This window comes from Cyprinus carpio, chromosome B16 (assembly GCF_018340385.1).
Source record: "Cyprinus carpio isolate SPL01 chromosome B16, ASM1834038v1, whole genome shotgun sequence".
Classification (NCBI taxonomy): Eukaryota; Metazoa; Chordata; class Actinopteri; order Cypriniformes; family Cyprinidae; genus Cyprinus; species Cyprinus carpio.
The window spans coordinates 26,336,675-26,353,616 of NC_056612.1; the positions used below are offsets into that span (position 1 = coordinate 26,336,675).

The 16,942-nt window shown below is 35.4% G+C and overlaps 1 protein-coding gene across 6 annotated transcripts in view; it reads right to left on the bottom strand.

Moving 5' to 3' along the window:
- znf385d (zinc finger protein 385D) overlaps positions 1-16,942 on the bottom strand; it is a 188,610-nt gene that overhangs the window by 27,076 nt on the left and 144,592 nt on the right. For all 6 annotated transcript variants that reach the window (XM_042741746.1, XM_042741744.1, XM_042741741.1 and 3 more), the window contains one exon: positions 2,060-2,167. In XM_042741746.1, the coding sequence (XP_042597680.1) occupies positions 2,060-2,167 (108 nt within the window). The remainder of the gene's footprint in view (positions 1-2,059; positions 2,168-16,942) is intronic.

The following is a 16,942-nucleotide window of genomic DNA, read 5'->3' on the forward strand; positions in this document are numbered from 1 at the left end:
TGTGATTGGCTGCTGGAGAGCTACAGGGCGTGTGATTGGTCAACAGCAGCCCCGCCCACTCATCCTGTCACACAGTCCTGACGGCTGCACATAATGAGCTGTGACTGCTGTGCGATAGGCCTCGGTCCTGTGGATATTACAGCTTAATATCTGACAGTGACGCTGTAAATGAGCACCTAATAGAGCGGATATGGGCAGTGCTGTTTTTAAATAATCCTATTTTGGATTAAATACCTCGGATGAAAGTGTGGCACACAGGAAGAAGTTCTCCTGAATGGAAAATGACAAGGGATGGATGAAGGATGGAAGATAAAATTGTCCTCTAGGCCATTTCAAAGTCATCCTCAATGAATCGGTTGATCTATAGTCTGAGCCTAATAGATGGCTGGAAGTTTGATGATATATAATGTATGACAGTAGAAATGGATCAAATGCATGGGCAAGACCTTCTTACTTGCTTTATACACAATGTATTGACAGATCTTTGTACTGTATGTAGGGCTGGGTAAAGATATCGATTCCCAAAACTAATGACTTTGGTTCTTTACAGTGAATCAAAAACACACCGATTCCTGAAGCGAATGACTCTTAGGTTACTTTTAGTTCATCAATAAAGGGCAACCAGACTAGTCAGATTCTCAAAACAAATGACTCTTATGAACTGGTCCTTTTTAGCAAATTAAACACATACAGTGTGACCAGTGTAAACCAAATCACAAACAAATGACTTTTATGAACCAGTTCTTATTAGTGAATCAAACACATACAGTGTGACCAATGGAATCCGAATCACAAACAAATGACTCATGAATCTGTTCTATTTAGGGAACCAAAAACAAACAGCGCATCAAATGTAGTCAGATCCTCGAAACAAACTAGCCTTATAATTTGGTTCTTTTTAGCGAACCTAAAACAGCATGTAGTACGATTCACAAACGCCTTTTATGAACTGCTTCTTTTTAGCGAATTATTAACATATAGTGCAACCAACGTAGTCAGATTCTCAAAATAAATGACTTTTATAATTTGATTCGTATTAGTGAATCAAACACATACAGCTTGACCAATGTAGTCAAAATCACAAACAAATGACTCTAATGAAGGTTTTTCTTCAGTGAATTAAAAACATACAGTGCAACCAATATAATCAGATTCCTTTTTGTGAATCAAATGCAGCGTGACAAGTGTAGCTTGATTCAGAAATGACTCTTATGAACTGGTTCTTTTTAGTTAATTAATAACATACAGTGTGACCAATGTAGCCAACTGTCAAAACAGATGACTCTTATGAACCAGTCCTTTTCAGTGAATCAAACACATACAGTGCCCGACCAATGTATGCAAACTCTAGAAACAAATGGCGTTTATTAATTTTTTTTTATAGTGAATCAAATATATACAGCATAACCAGGGAAACCCAATTCACAAAACAAATGAATCTTATGATTCGTTTATTTTTATTGAATCAAACACATACAGTGCCTGAACAATGCAGATCAACTCTAAAAACAAATAACTGTTATAAACCGGTTCTTTTTAGTGAATCAAATACATGAAACCACCTCCAATGTAGACCGATTCTCAAAACAAATCCTTGTTTAATAAATGGTCAGGGTTAAAAAAAGGCAGGTTAGCAGTTTGAATTAAAACACTGTCCTGTACAATGTACAGCATTAGCACTGAGAGAAAATGTATTTCTTTAAGCAAAATTAACTGCAATATACCAAAAAGAATCAGAATCAAACTGAGGATTTGTGAATCAACATGCAATCAGCCCTACTTTTTAGTTGTGTTTATTCATGTAATTCGTGAAAATAAGCATCATGCATAGTGAGTAATTAATGCCAGAAGTTTCTCTTTTGAAAACTATTGCATTACGTTTCAAAAACTGATGCAGTGCAGATGAAAGTGATAATCTTTGTAAAACTAACACAAAATCAGGGTAATGTGGGGATGGTTATATTTATCACATTACCTTGACTGTGTTGGATAATTAGATTTGTATTTTTCTACTGTGGATTTAGGTTAGAATATCAGGGTCACGGTGAAGAGAACTCACCTGCGAGTTAAACCTCAGCTGGCACACGCCGCACGAGACAGCTTTCCTTTTAGTGGAGGCCGAAGTGCTGAACGTGTGATGCAAAACAGCTTTCTGAACCGGGTCCATCTGAGGAGAGGAGAGAACGGAAAAGCAGTTTTATTAGCCTCATTCACCCCAGCGGCACGCTGAATGTCAACTCTGTTACCCATCGGACGGCGTGATAAAAACGTTGCCCCCGGCGGCTTCACCAGAAACACGACTTGTGGTTGTGCAGTCTGTAACACGTTAAAGGCCAACGATTTTCACACACACGCTCTTCAATCAACACAGCAGGAAAAGAGGAAAAGAGGAGGGGAAAAACAAACTCCACTGAGGATTTCATGAGAACCCGAATCAAAATTATACACTCAGAAAGGTCTGCTGAAATTATAACAGCTTGCATGTGTAGTTATGCATCTCGTTTGAGCAACAGATCAGCATTGGGAAGACTAAGTAGACTAAACATCAGTAGTTTATATGACAAAAATTAGTTGAACATGCATATTCAGAGTTTTGCTGTACAAAAATTGGTACTTTAAATTTTAAAAATGAACATCTTTGCCCAGCCCTACTGTATATACAATATCTAATATGCTTATACTGCGTGTGTAAAGCAGTTAAATATGTCCTGCCAATTTTCCTATATATATATATATATATATATATATATATATATATATATATATATATATATATATATATAGTATAGTACAGGCCAAACGTTTGGAAACATTACTATTTTAATGTTTTTTGAAAGAAGTCTCTTCTGCTCATCAAGCCTGCATTTATTTGATCAAAAATACAGAAAAAAAGAGTAATATTGTGAAATATTACAACTTAAAATAAAATTTAACAAACTTAAAAAAAATTAAAAAAAATTATTTATTCCTGTGATGCAAAGCTGAATTTTTAGCATCATTACTCCAGCCTTCAGTGTCACATGTAACATCCAGTCTATCACATGATCATTTAGAATCATTCTAATATTCTGATTTATTATGAGTGTTGAAAACAGTTCTGCTGTCTAATATATTTGATGAATAAAAGGTTAAAAAGAACTGCATTTATTCAAAATTTAAAAAAAAATTCAAATAATATATATTCTAATAATATATTTTCTTTACTATCACTTTTTATCAATTTAACACATCCTTGCTGAATAAAAGTATTGATTTTATTTAAAAAAAGAAAGAAAAAAAAATTACTGACCCCCAAATTACTGACCAGTAGTGTATATTGTTATTACAAAATATTTTATATTTTAAAAACATAGCTTCCTTTTTTTTTTTTTTTTTTTTTTTTTTTACTTTTTATTCATCAAAGTATCCTAAAAAAGTATCACATGTTCTGAAAAAATATTAAGCAGCAGGAACTGTTTCCAACTTTGATAATGAATCATCATATTAGAATGATTTCTAAAGGATCATGTGATAATGATCCTAAAAATTCAGCTTTGCATCACAGAAATAAATGATAATTTAAAGTATAATAAATTTAAAAACAATTATTCTAAATTTTAATAATATATCACAATATTAAATTTTTTCTGTATTTTTGATCAAATAAATGCAGGCTTGATGAGCAGAAGAAACTTCTTTCAAAAACATTAAAAATAGTAATGTTTCCAAACTTTTGGTCTGTACTGTATATATATATATATATATATATATATAAATTATCAACAGGACAAAAAGTACCACAAACATTTTCCCCTTTTTGGTAAATAAATTATTAAAATGTTACTAAAATATTACTGTTTTCTTTAGTATTTACTTTTTGTCCATATGATAATATTCTGTCACACTTTTTTAAGCAAATTGTTGATAGGGCCTGATCTCCTGTTTTTTATTAACATGTATTTGAGTTCTGGTATGGTCCCTTACTGCCTAAAACATGCTTCAGTCACTCCTCTTTTGAAGAAACCAAATCTTGATGTGTCTGATTAAAGTAATTTCAGACCAATTTCTAATCTTCCTTTTATTTTAAAATTCTGGAAAAGGTTGTACTTACTCAACTACATTCTTTTCTGGATTCTAATTCATTATATGATACTTTTCAGTCAGGATTCAGAAAACCACACAGTACCGAATCTGCTCTATTGAAAGTTAATAATGACATTATGATGGCAGCAGATAATGGGAGTGCTGCTGCTCTGGTCCTTTTAGATCTCAGCTCAGCTTTCGATATGGTTGATCATACAATTCTTATTTCCTGACTGGAAAATTTTGTAGGCATTCAGGGCACTGTTCTAAATTAGCCTGTCCTCCAACAAAAAACGACCATATAGGTCGTTTGTGCAAGCACCTTATTACGACCTATTTTTACGTTTTAACGTTAAGCGGCCTCTAGCGGGCGTAAAAAATAATGACAGTATCGCGTTGCGTCTGTCGTCATGAAATGACGTATAACGTCATTACCAATCAAAACGCACGTTTATTTAAATGCAATGTGTGGACTTTTTACACCGATCTCACAGTAATTCGTACATATTTTAGTAGGTGGCTTATTCGTTCGAATGACCCACACCTAAACCCCACCCCCTAAACCTAACCCTCACAGAAATCATGCTAAATTATGATTTTTTGAGCATATACATTTTACGTGCACGTCCATTCTCGGGGATCGAACCCATGATAGCATGATTGCATTTCAAAGTATAACGCAATAATCTACCAACTGAGCTACACGAAACGCAAATCACGGGACAAATAAAAGAGTACAAAACATTAATATGAACACGACCTTTTGCCGATAGGGGCGCAATTGTAGTATACGCTCTGATGGGTCGTATTTCAGGGATTTGGACAAACGACCTATACGAGCGTATTAGTTGGAGGACAGGTTGTTCTAAATTGCTTTCAGTCCTTTTTAACTAACAGGAAGTTCTCTGTATGCATTGGAAAATATACTTCCTCAGCAGCACATCTTTCCTGAGGTGTTCCACAGGGATCTATTCTTGCTCCAACATTGTTCTCTTTATACCCCTTTAAACATAATGATTCAAGCTCCATAGAGGTCCTGCTAGCGTGTTTATGGTAAAATTATGGTTTACACACAATTTTCTGGCCTTAAATGAGAATAAAACTGAAGTAGTACTGTTTGGTCCAAGTGATTTTTATAACTTACGTGATCTGGACCTTGGCGACAAAAGTTCTTATGTTGCTCCATGTGTGAAAAATCTAGGTGTGTTGTTTGATTCAGGTCTCAAGTTTGATAAACAAATTAATTCTGTTGTCAAATCATGTTTTTATCATCTATGATGTCTCGCAAAGTTTAAATCTTTTCTTTTTCTAAAGAACTTTGAAATAGTCATCCATGCATTCATTACTTCACGCCTTGACTACTGCAATTCACTCTATTATGGAGCAAACCAATCATCTATTGGACGCCTTCAAATGGTTCAAAATGCTGCAGCCAGGCTGTTAACTGGTAGTTGAAAATTCAATCACATTTCTCACATTTTACTTCTCTAAACTGGCTACCAGTCAAACTGAGAATAGAATTTAAAATGTTAGTTTTTTTTTAACGGCCTAGCACCAATGTATTTATTTGATATTTTACATTGTCACAATCCATCTAGAGCACTTAGATCCGGCAACGTTGGAGTGCTCTCTGTTTGTAGATCGAGGTTAAAACAACTTGGAGACCGTGCTTTCGCGATAGCAGGCCTAACTCTGGAATAGCTTACCATTATCGATCCATATGGTGTCATCACTCTCCTCTTTTAAATCAAAACTTAAAGCACATCTTCTTAGTACTATTTTAGTTTCATGTGTGCTATTTTATAGATTGTAATTTTTTTATAATTTTTTTTTGAGCATCCTGATCTGTACAGCACTTTGAGTTGTTTTTAAAAAATAATAAAGACTACAAGAAATATTAAGGAATCTTATAAATCCCATTCCTAGTATGTTGTTTATTCATTGATTTATTTTAGTCACTATCAGTCTAATGTCAAATTGAGGCACGGTGAAACAGGATATGACTGTTGGGGTGGTCTTCGGTGTGCTGAGAGCATCTCGGTCTTCGATGAGCTTGTGAAATTACACCGATGCTCTCAGCCTCCGCCTGCTGCCTTCATTTGTCCATCTATCAGATAAGTGTCTGCCTCCTGCCTCCGTCTCCTCAGACTGATATACGTGCGCTCTCTCCTCTGATGTCTGTTCCATGATGGTTCAACAACTTGAACCTGCTGCAGACAGATGTCAGCCCAGCCGCCGGTGTTACACAAGCAGAAAATCACTTTCGATTCACAATCGTCTTCTGCGGCCAGCTGTAAATGAGGCTCCTAAATCAATTCCACTTTAAGCTCCGACAAGTGACACGCAGTTTAGAAACCTGATACACTCTTCTTTATAAAACCCCATCAGGCCAATCAGTCGCAGTAAGTTATGGTCTGATGTCAATTTCGTACGAATCCATGCCATATTGGTACCACATGTACGTGTTTGAAATGAGCATGAAAAATAGCTGGACAGCGTATCTGAAAACGTTACATAATATAATTGCGGAATAACTCTAAAAAGAGGACGAGATGGCACTTAAAAACAGCAGGATGGGTGCAGGTTTTGGAGAACGTCCAGCTTGCCAATGAGGGGCTGCAGGGAAACCGAAAGACTCGGAGGATGACGTGCGAACAACGCGGGAAGGGAGAGAGAAAAAGAACAGAGAGAGAGAAGAAAAAGAGATTAACCATCTGTGCGCGGCAATGACCTCGCGCTCCAAACATGCCGGGTTCAGCGAGGAAACGCTGCTTCACATTCAAAGCGTTTACATGCACAATAAAAACCTGATAACCATCAAAAACAACTCATTAGAAAAGCTCAACAACTCAAGAACAACTGTAATAACCTCGCTTACATGATACTTTGAAATTGCCAGGGTTTTCTAGGATTTGTGCGTCAAAACAACATGCACACAATCAGTAACAGGGTTTATGAAGACTTTAAAAGACCTTTTAAGACCAGATAAAAATCACAATATGTCAATATGGCCTCTAAATGCAAATGTGTTGTATTAGCAATGCTTCACAGTTTGAAAATGCCATTTCTAACAGATCTCCATTATTTTTTAATGTTTTAACTTTTACTGTACCTTCTGATCCCACTGCTCGGGATAAGGATGTTTGGATATTTTTATCAGAAAACAAGACAAAAATATTGAGAAAGAAACTTGTTTTTGCAGTCATGCAACCTATAATGTCATGATTTTATGAATTTAAGACTTTCTGCTTTGATTTAAGCCTTAATTTGTGGAACAGAAGACTTTTAAAGACCTTTTTAAGAATAGCAAAAACCCTGGAATAAGCAGCTAGAACATCAGTAAGAGCAAGATAAAACTCGTTCAGCATGACTTAATACCTGACAGCCTGATAAACTATTATGGAAAAGCTGTTTATGAATAACATGTATAAGTCATGCACAATAAAATCAATGACATGCATTAAAGTCATGATTCAACGTAAATAGTAAAAGGAAAGATGTTTAAGAGGCAGAGCAAGTTTGTGAAAAGATTTTTTTTCTTCCAATTTTTAATAAAATGCTTAAATTATGCACAATAAAACCAAAAGCATGAAGTAAGAGTCAGAGCAATTTTACAAAAAAAAAAAAAATTGATTAAATTTCAGTATATTGTTTCCAAAAGGGACCTTTTAAGACAAACTACTGATTAAATTTGCATAAAAGCTTTACTTCTATGACTTCAAGATGTCTTGAGTAAAAAGCACTTGTTGTTTTTCTTAACTGCTTTAAGGACAACTCCACAAATGTTCTCTGACACATTAAGTGCCCAAGAGCATCCTGGTGTATATAATATTCATGTTCAAATGCCCAAATCATTTTTTTTTCCTGAAGTGGAATATCAGAAACTCCAGGATGTCAAGATATTCAGAGTCTTCTTAAATTAGCCTCCTGCTGCCCACTGACAGACGCAAGATGTTTTCTGATGTGCAGCATCGTAAAGCAACGCAAACATGTCAGTTCTCTGTCATGACCTGATCCAGGAGGAATGCCTTTGCCTAGACACAATTAATATAGATTTTTTTTTCACGATATTTATGCTTGCAGAAATATACATTTGTTTACATTTTGCAGAACAGACGGAAGATGATCGCATTCGCAAATTGAATTGAATTGAATTAGATTGTGGTCTGTTAGATTGTGACTCCAGTTTTCAGAGTCATATGATCCTTCAGAAATCATTCTAATATATTGATTTATTACCAGTGTTGGAAACAATGTGTGACATTTTGTTCAGGATTCTTTGATGAATAGAAAGCCAAAAAGAACAGCATTAATAATAAAGCAACATATTGGAATGATTTCTGAAGGATCATGTGACACTGAAGACTAAAGTAATGATGCTGAAAATTCAAATTAGAATCACAGAAATAAATTACATTTTAAAACCTATTCTAATAGAAAGCAGCTATTCTAATTTGCAATAATATTTCACAATTTTACTGTTTTTACCTTATTTTTAATCAAATAAATGCAGCCTTGGTGAGCAGAAGATAATTATTTAAAAAACATTCTATAAAATCTTACCAACCGTACACTTTTAAAAAGTAGTGTACTGCTATTTTTTTATTATTTTATTTAAAACAAGTGATTAATTATTAAAAAGGCCTATTTTAAGAATTACAGGATTCCATGGGCAGGATTTATAATCAATGCATGAATCACTATGTGAACCACTTGACTACATGACTCCTAAACCACAAAAAATAAATTGTTTGAGTGTTGCTTTTATGAATGCATCTATTGGACGAGCCTTTCTAAGGGATCTGCCCTGGCAGGTAAACAGATCAGCACAACTTGCAAAGTGTTTATTCTGTAGAAACAAAGCACGAGAGAAAACATAGACCGCGATTTGATAACGAATCCAGCCGCGGCCAACACCAGCCATGCTTACCATTAGCTAAAGTGGGATAAATGACCTGTCAGAAGCAATACCAGCCCTTATGTTTTTCCCAATTACACGCCCACGTATGTGAATCCCAGTCCCTGCGTCTATTGATTTCAACCGACGAAATTTGCAATTCAGATCGGGATGGGGAGGCCAGGCCAGGATGATGAACAGCACGATCTGCTCCATGTTGATAAACATGTGTAAAATGATCCCGCAGTGGGCCGCGGTGTGAGTGGGAATCATCTACCCGTGAGACCCAGATAACATCATCCAAACAAATCTGAGGGAAACATATTAAATATTGAACTGCTTATCTGACTTATTGCACACATAATGATGAGTTATGGCATGTGCCAGAGGGCTGTAGCAAAAGAGAACTGAAATTAAATGAGATATATAAATATAAATCACATCCCTCAAAGAGGAACATTAGGAGAAGCCTTAGAGAATGAAACAACGTCTGGGTCGATGATGACAGCAAACATGTTAAAACTTGTTAATAGCATGACATTTCACACAGAAAACTGAGTCTGTGTGATGTGTTATGATCATATTGGCTTTCAGTCCGGAAAACAACAGCCCCAACGTTTTAAATAGAGATTTAGACGGCGAACACACAAAGAGGTTCATCACTTTGTTTAGCCATGCACAAATATAAACAAGTGGATTTTAATTGCACAAGATTGTAAAATGAGATATTTAGAATAAGCTATGTATTGGACTTAGAACCACAGTTTAAAGTGACTCAAATTGGATGCACAAAAGTATTTGTTTTTGATACTTAAAAGCACACACACACACAAAAAAAAAATCATTGCCAGAGATCCGCTAAAAAAAAAAAGGTAAATTCCGTACTCGACTAGTCAAAACGTCCAAAATGCAGTAATCTGAAAGCGGACAGGATCTGGCTGTGGTGAAAAGAACAGCTCTTCAGGATAAAAGAGCACAGTCTCTTGAACTGAGAAAAGCACTCGCTGACAGATGGGTACAGAGAGCCGAGGCTGATGGGTAAATGGCCATCGCAGCAGAAGCTCCTATTGAGGTGCTTGAGCACAAGCTCTGCCCACGCACACACGCAGACACAAAGACCTTCCTGAATAGAGCCGTATCACACACCTGCTGCTCCACCAAACCCTTTCATTACGCAGCAAACGGGCGGCTCACCTCTCCGCCGGTGGCTGCGGCTGCATGACTGTGATATACACACCCTAAACAGAGTCTGGGAAGATGCTTTACAAACCGAGATTCCCAAGTTGCAAACGTGCCATTTAAAACAGCCATTAGCAAATCATTTGACTTGAAAAACTAACATCCAATGAGAAAATATGTGCATTTGCCATTCAAACTGTTTCTTTTTGGAAAGAAATTAACACTTTTATTGAGCAAGGATGCATTCAATTGATCAAAAGTAACAGTGAAGACATTTAAATGTTACAAAAGGTATCTATTACAAATAAATGCAGTTCTTTTGAAAATTCTATTCTTTAAACAATTACGAAAAATAAAAAAAGAATCACAGTTTCCACAAAAATGTGATCCTGGAGCACAAAAGCAGTCATAAGTAGCACAGGTATATTTGTAGCAACAGCCAACAATACATTGTATGGGTCAAAATTATAGATTTTTCTTTTACTCCAAAAATCATTAGGATATTAAGTAAAGATCATGTTCAAAGAAGACATTTTGTAAATTTCCTACTGCAAATATATCAAAACTTAATTTTTGATTAGTAATATGCATTGCTAAGAACTTCATTTGGACTTCATTTTCTCAATATTTAGAGATCAAGATTTTTTTTTTTTTTGCATACTCTCCAAATAGATTCCATGCTTTCAAATAGTTGTATCTCAGCCAAATATTGTCCTATCCTAGCAAACTTATTTATTGCTTATTTATTCTTATTTAAAGCTTATTTATTCAGCTTTCTGATGATGTATATACAGTACGTATATCTCAATTTCAAAGAATTGACCCATATGACTGGTTTTGTGGTCCAGGGTCACAAATATGAAGCTGCACAGGTGTTTTCAACATTGATAATAATCAGAAATGTTTCTAAAGCAGCAAATTGGCGTATTAGAATGATTTCTGAAGGATCATGTGACACTGAAGAAGACTGGAGTAATGATGCTGAAAATTCAGCTTTGCATCACAGGAATAAATTGTAATAGTATTTCACAATTTGACTCTACTTTTGATCAAATAATGCATTTTTTATAGCAATTTTATTAAGCAGCAACTGACTAAACCATAAAAAACAAAAGTGATTTGTGAAGAGCATAAAAGATGATTGAAGATGAAAAGATGAATATAAACAAGCCTTGATTAATCATGCACAATAAAACTAGGAACATTTCTTAAGAAAGTACATTTTAGCCCATGCTTGACCGATCTGCTCTACACTCACCGAGACAGAACAGCTGTGAAAGTCCCTCCTCAACTCAAGGATTATATAACCGCTATGCGTCTAACCTCCCAAACAGTGTAAATGCAGTTCAGTAATCTACAGAGGTGGACTTGTGGGTCTATTTTCATCATTTCTAGCCTGAGGTCGAGCTTTCTGGAGCGGTTTATGCTTGTTATGAGAAGCTCTTGCCCACTTCTGTCTTCATCTCCATCTCGGTTCTCCTCTGTGAGTGGGGTTTGCACTGAACTTATGTACCATAATCACAGATTCAGCAGCAGAGCCTCCTACACAGGTCTCAACACTCCAACAATAGAGCTATGTTTAGATTTACAAAACAACATATACAAAAAAAAACCCCATAGCAGAACACCCAACAAAGTTTCTCTACGCCTTCAGACTTGCAGAACAACATAAAACAAGACTGACACTGACGATGCTGACTAGAGCTATTTATGCATTTAACCTGAAAGCTAATTCACTGATGCTGAGTAAATTCAGAATGATTATTAAAAGCAGTAAAATCAGTTGAAAAATTTAAAGCATGCTTTTCACTAAATTAGCATGGAAGAATAATTAATCATTTCCATGTATTCCCTAGTAGAAAACAAAACATGCCATAATTTATTTAAAACACATTTATTTAACTTCAAATCCATTAACATACTTATTGAGATATCACGTAAGACTTACTGATATAAAATTATAATTAAATTTTATTCTTAACATTAAGCTTAAAATGTGTTTTAATATCACTATTAATAAAGATTTTACGATCTCTGTATAATATCGGTCATTAAATGCAAGATATTTAAAGTGCACCTGGAGTATATTTGCAATAGTTCCGCTTTAGCACAATCAAATATACTTCAGTTTATATTTAGGTGGACTTTCACAAAATTAAATTGCACTAAGCACAAAACAAGTTGCTCCAATTTAGCAGACTTTAAGTATACCAGTATAGTATACCAAAAGTACAATTGCAGGGTATTTTTATTAAGCATATAAATATGTAAATGTATTTGCAGTATACTTAGCACATTTTAAATACATTTGTAGTTTTTTTTCACTAGGGTATGCATCAATATATAAATAAATTGTTATAAAAAAGCAGTGTTTACCTACATACTGTAGACTTTTTCACTAAAATGTATTAATACAAGGAAAATGTGAGACTTGCAGAAATATTTTTTAAAAATAATGCCAACAAATAGTTGAACCAATTTTGAATCGAAATGATTCAAACATTCCAATTCTAATAGCGTTTTTGTTTCTGAAGATTAAATAAGAGACACTGGTGGAAATATCTTATAGTCTTATATCGTGAGACAAGAAAAGAACCAAAAAGGAAGAAAATGCAATGATTAAATAAATAATGCAATATCCATGTTGCTGCATACTGCCATCAAAATAAACTTGAATATTAGTGCTGTCAAACGATTAATCGAGATTAATCGCATCCAAAATAAAAGTTTTGTTCACAATATATGTGTGTGTACTGTGTATATTTATTATGTATATATAACTACACACACATGCATGTATATATTTAAGAAAAATATGTTATGTTTATATATTAAATATATTTTAATGTAATATAAATTATATTCATATAAATATACACATGTAAAGTCATTTAAATATTTTCAAAATATATACTGTATGTGTTTGTATTTATATATACATTAAAAATATACACAGAATACACACTTATATTATGTAAACAAAAACTTTTTTTGGATGCGATTGATCATGATTAATTGTTTGACAGCACTATTGGATATATTGTAAATATGTGAATATTTCTTCAAACCTGTATGCAAACTGGTTCTATCTGGCAGAATTCCATTGAAATTCCATTTAAAGTGAAGAATGGTTCCTCACGGAGACGGGCTGAGAATTCCTTAACAAGATCCATGACATCAGAAATGAGTCCATTCATCTGCTGATGGTGATTTGTCCATGCTTACTAAACAAGATTGATTATGGTGTGAACGAGAGGAAGAAGAATATGACCACACACCGCTGAACACACCACAAGGCATCAGACACTCCAGAGGCAAAACACTGTGAAACGAACTGTCCTGCTTCTTCAATTACGCCATACGTCCTTATGAGTTACAGGACTGGAGGAACAGTACAGACAAAAATTAAAATTCTGTCATTATTTACACCGCAGCATGTCATGTATGCCACAAACTATGTTTAGCCAAATATCTAAGCTGTTCTCTTTCACAGTGTAAGTGGATGGAAACCTAGGTTTCAAAAAGGAAAAAAATCGTAATAAAATTAGTCCATATGACTCACACTCTATATTTCAAGCCTTCTGATGTCATATGATGCTTTGAGTGAGGAAAAGACTGACACTGAAGTCATTATTCAGTGAAAACCATTAAGAATCTTGCTTGGCATCTGTAGTCAACATTAATTTCCATTGTTTTGAAAGACATTCAAATGCATAAATAATGACGGCATTTTCATATTCAAGTTTGTAAATCACTAAAATGTGGTGGAGAATGAATTTGGTTGATTTCTGATGCACAATAGAGTGACTCCAGCTGCTTCATTCCCTCTAAAATACACACACACACACACACACACACACACACACACACACACACACACACACACACACACACACACACACATTATATATATCAGTACATACATAACCTTTCAAAAAATATACTGATTTGCTGCTCAAGAAACATTTCTTATCAATGTTAAAAACAGTCGTGCAGATTAATATTTTTGTGGACAACGTGACACTTTTATAATTCTTTGATGAATAGAAAGTTCAAAACAACTGCATTTATTTGAAATAGAACTCTTTGTAACATTATAAATGACACTTTTGATCATTTTAATGTGTCCTTGTTGAATAAAAGTATTACAGTTTTCTTTAATAGGTTTGGTACTAAACCTACCCTTAAAAACCTACCCCCTATAAAAAAGTAATTTCTTTTAAAAAGTGACTCCACTGGCTTTTAAATCTTTTTGTTATGTATTTTGTACTTCTGACAGTAAATCAAAGACAGTTTGCTGTGTCTAGAGTTGCATCCGGAGTAGACAAGGCAAATCAGCACATCTTCCCAGTGCATTAAGTGTTTACCTTTCTATCTGAGAATATGCCAAGAAAGCTTTCTTCTTACATCTCTAACTTCACTAAACAAACACAATAAAAGCTATGCATGCTAGCATGCAAGCTATTTTTGTATCAGACTGTGAGAGCAGCCAGATTCAGTTGTTCACAAGGCTGTTTTCTTCAGTTTAATGAATTATTTAGGATCTACATCACCTGAGGTGTTTACATGAAGCCTTTTCATTTCAGCTGAGCCCTGAGTCAGATTAGTAATGGATTATCAGGCTGCATGTAAACAGAGTCAGAAAGTCCATTTGACCCTGAAGGAAAGCGGGACATGGTTGTATGTCTTGTAGACTTGAATGTAAAACAAGGATGGGAAGGGAACAAGGGTGACGACGTTACAGCAAAGGCAAGCATGGCTGCAGGCTAACGTTTCAAACAGCCCTTGCACTTTAAACTCTCGTCGACCTCATAAATCTCAGCAAAAAGCTTGCACTGAAGACTTAAGTGAGGTTCTCGGGAGACTAAAGGCGGAAGGCCTTTCATTACATGTTACAGGTGTAAAGAGGCTTGCGTGACAGCATAAACGTCTTAAACTTGCAAATGTGCAAACTTTCCCACAAGAGCTGTTTGTCTGGATGCAAGTCTGTTTGTCATCAGAGCTTGTGGTTCAACACACAAGCAAAATGCATCCAAATACGCTTAAAGATATAAAGCTGAGATATAAAGAGTCAAAAACACTGACAATATTGTGATAAACAGCTGGGAATTTGAAACTTGTTCTGACTGCCTTCTCTATTAGTTTACTTGAAGAAACAGTGAAAACTGATTGCACGTATAGTTTTTTAAGTGTCTATAGCCTAAAATTGAATATATATATCCATGAATATATAAATCCAGCTTGAGATTTATAGTATTCAGGATGTTTGCAGTACAAAATATAACAATGTTTTTGAAATTGATCATATTAAATATTTAGAAACATTAATAGACATTCTAGAGTATATTAACTGAAATTGACACATTAAATTAACTTGATATTTATTACTTAATGTACTCAGGAAGAGTTCACAATCTTTACTTTTAGCTGATTATTTACTTAAAGAAACTGTTAATTCAAAAATGAACATTTGCTGAAAATGTACTCACCCTCAGGCCATCCAAGATGTAGATGATTTTGTTTCTTTATGAGCAGTGAATGGGTGCCGTCAGAATGAGTTCCTTAAAAACATGCAGCTTTTCACTTCATAAGATGTTTATTGATGGTCTGGACTGGTGTGGATTACTTGTAGATTATTGTGATGTTTTTATCAGCTGTTTGGACTCTCATTCTGACGGCACCCATTCACTGCAGCGGATCCACTGGTGAGCAAGTGATGGAATGCTACAGTTCATTTCTCCAAATCTTTTCCCATGAAGAAACAAAATCATCTACATCTTGAATGGCTTGAGGGCGAGTACATTTTCAGCAAATTGTCAACTACGCCTTTAACTGAAACTGTTGATGATGCAACAGTTTTCCAATGTTGATGTTGCAAGCATACCGTGGTTTGAACCCAATTAGATGTGAAAAAGAAAATGGGAGCAGCTGGAGGAGGGTGAAATTGAAGCAAGCAGGAAAACAGCCAAAAATATCTGTCATACACACCTGAAATGTAAAGCATTGTGGTGTTAGATTGAATTTCAGAGAGCAATTACCCTCCCAGCATGTGCGACCCACTTCAGGTCAGCAGCTGCTAGTTTCTAACATGAAACGCATCAACGTGACAGCAGTAAATGTACGCTGCACGCCGTCAAACCTGATGCATCATGACATCACAGACTTATGACACTGAATGATTCTGCTGGGAGTCACAAAGAGGGCCGTACCCGTTTCATTCATGCATTGAGGTCACTGAAAACAACAATACAAATGATTCAGACCCCGAGGAATGCTTCATGTGTGCAGAAAACAGCTCACAGAATATGTCAGGGTTTGAAAGACGTTTCAATTTAGCCAACTAAACCCCTCCGGGCTCCGATACATCTCCGCTCTCCCAGCGATTCTGCATCTGCAAAAGCACAAATTGTTTTAATCAAAATGCAGTATATTAGGCTCAGCTGCGCAGACGAACTGGCAGGAAAACATCGGGGTAAAAAGCTGGGGTATTATCAGTGCATTCCACCAGGGAGAGGCCATTGGCAGATCACCAGAGAAACAAATCATCACCGTGAGAGAGACAACAGGGTGGGAATGAGAAACCGGCACAGCTGCGTATGTCTGTTTACATCGCTCCACCTCGCACACACACACACACACACACACACACACACACACACACACACACACACCTTATCCCTTCAGTTTATTCGTTAGCCAAATGCAGGGATTCACGATTTTTATTGACAGCTGAAGCTTTGAGATAAAATGTTTTCTTAAAGTACCCCCTGAGATTTTCCATATTTAAATAATTCAATAAACAGC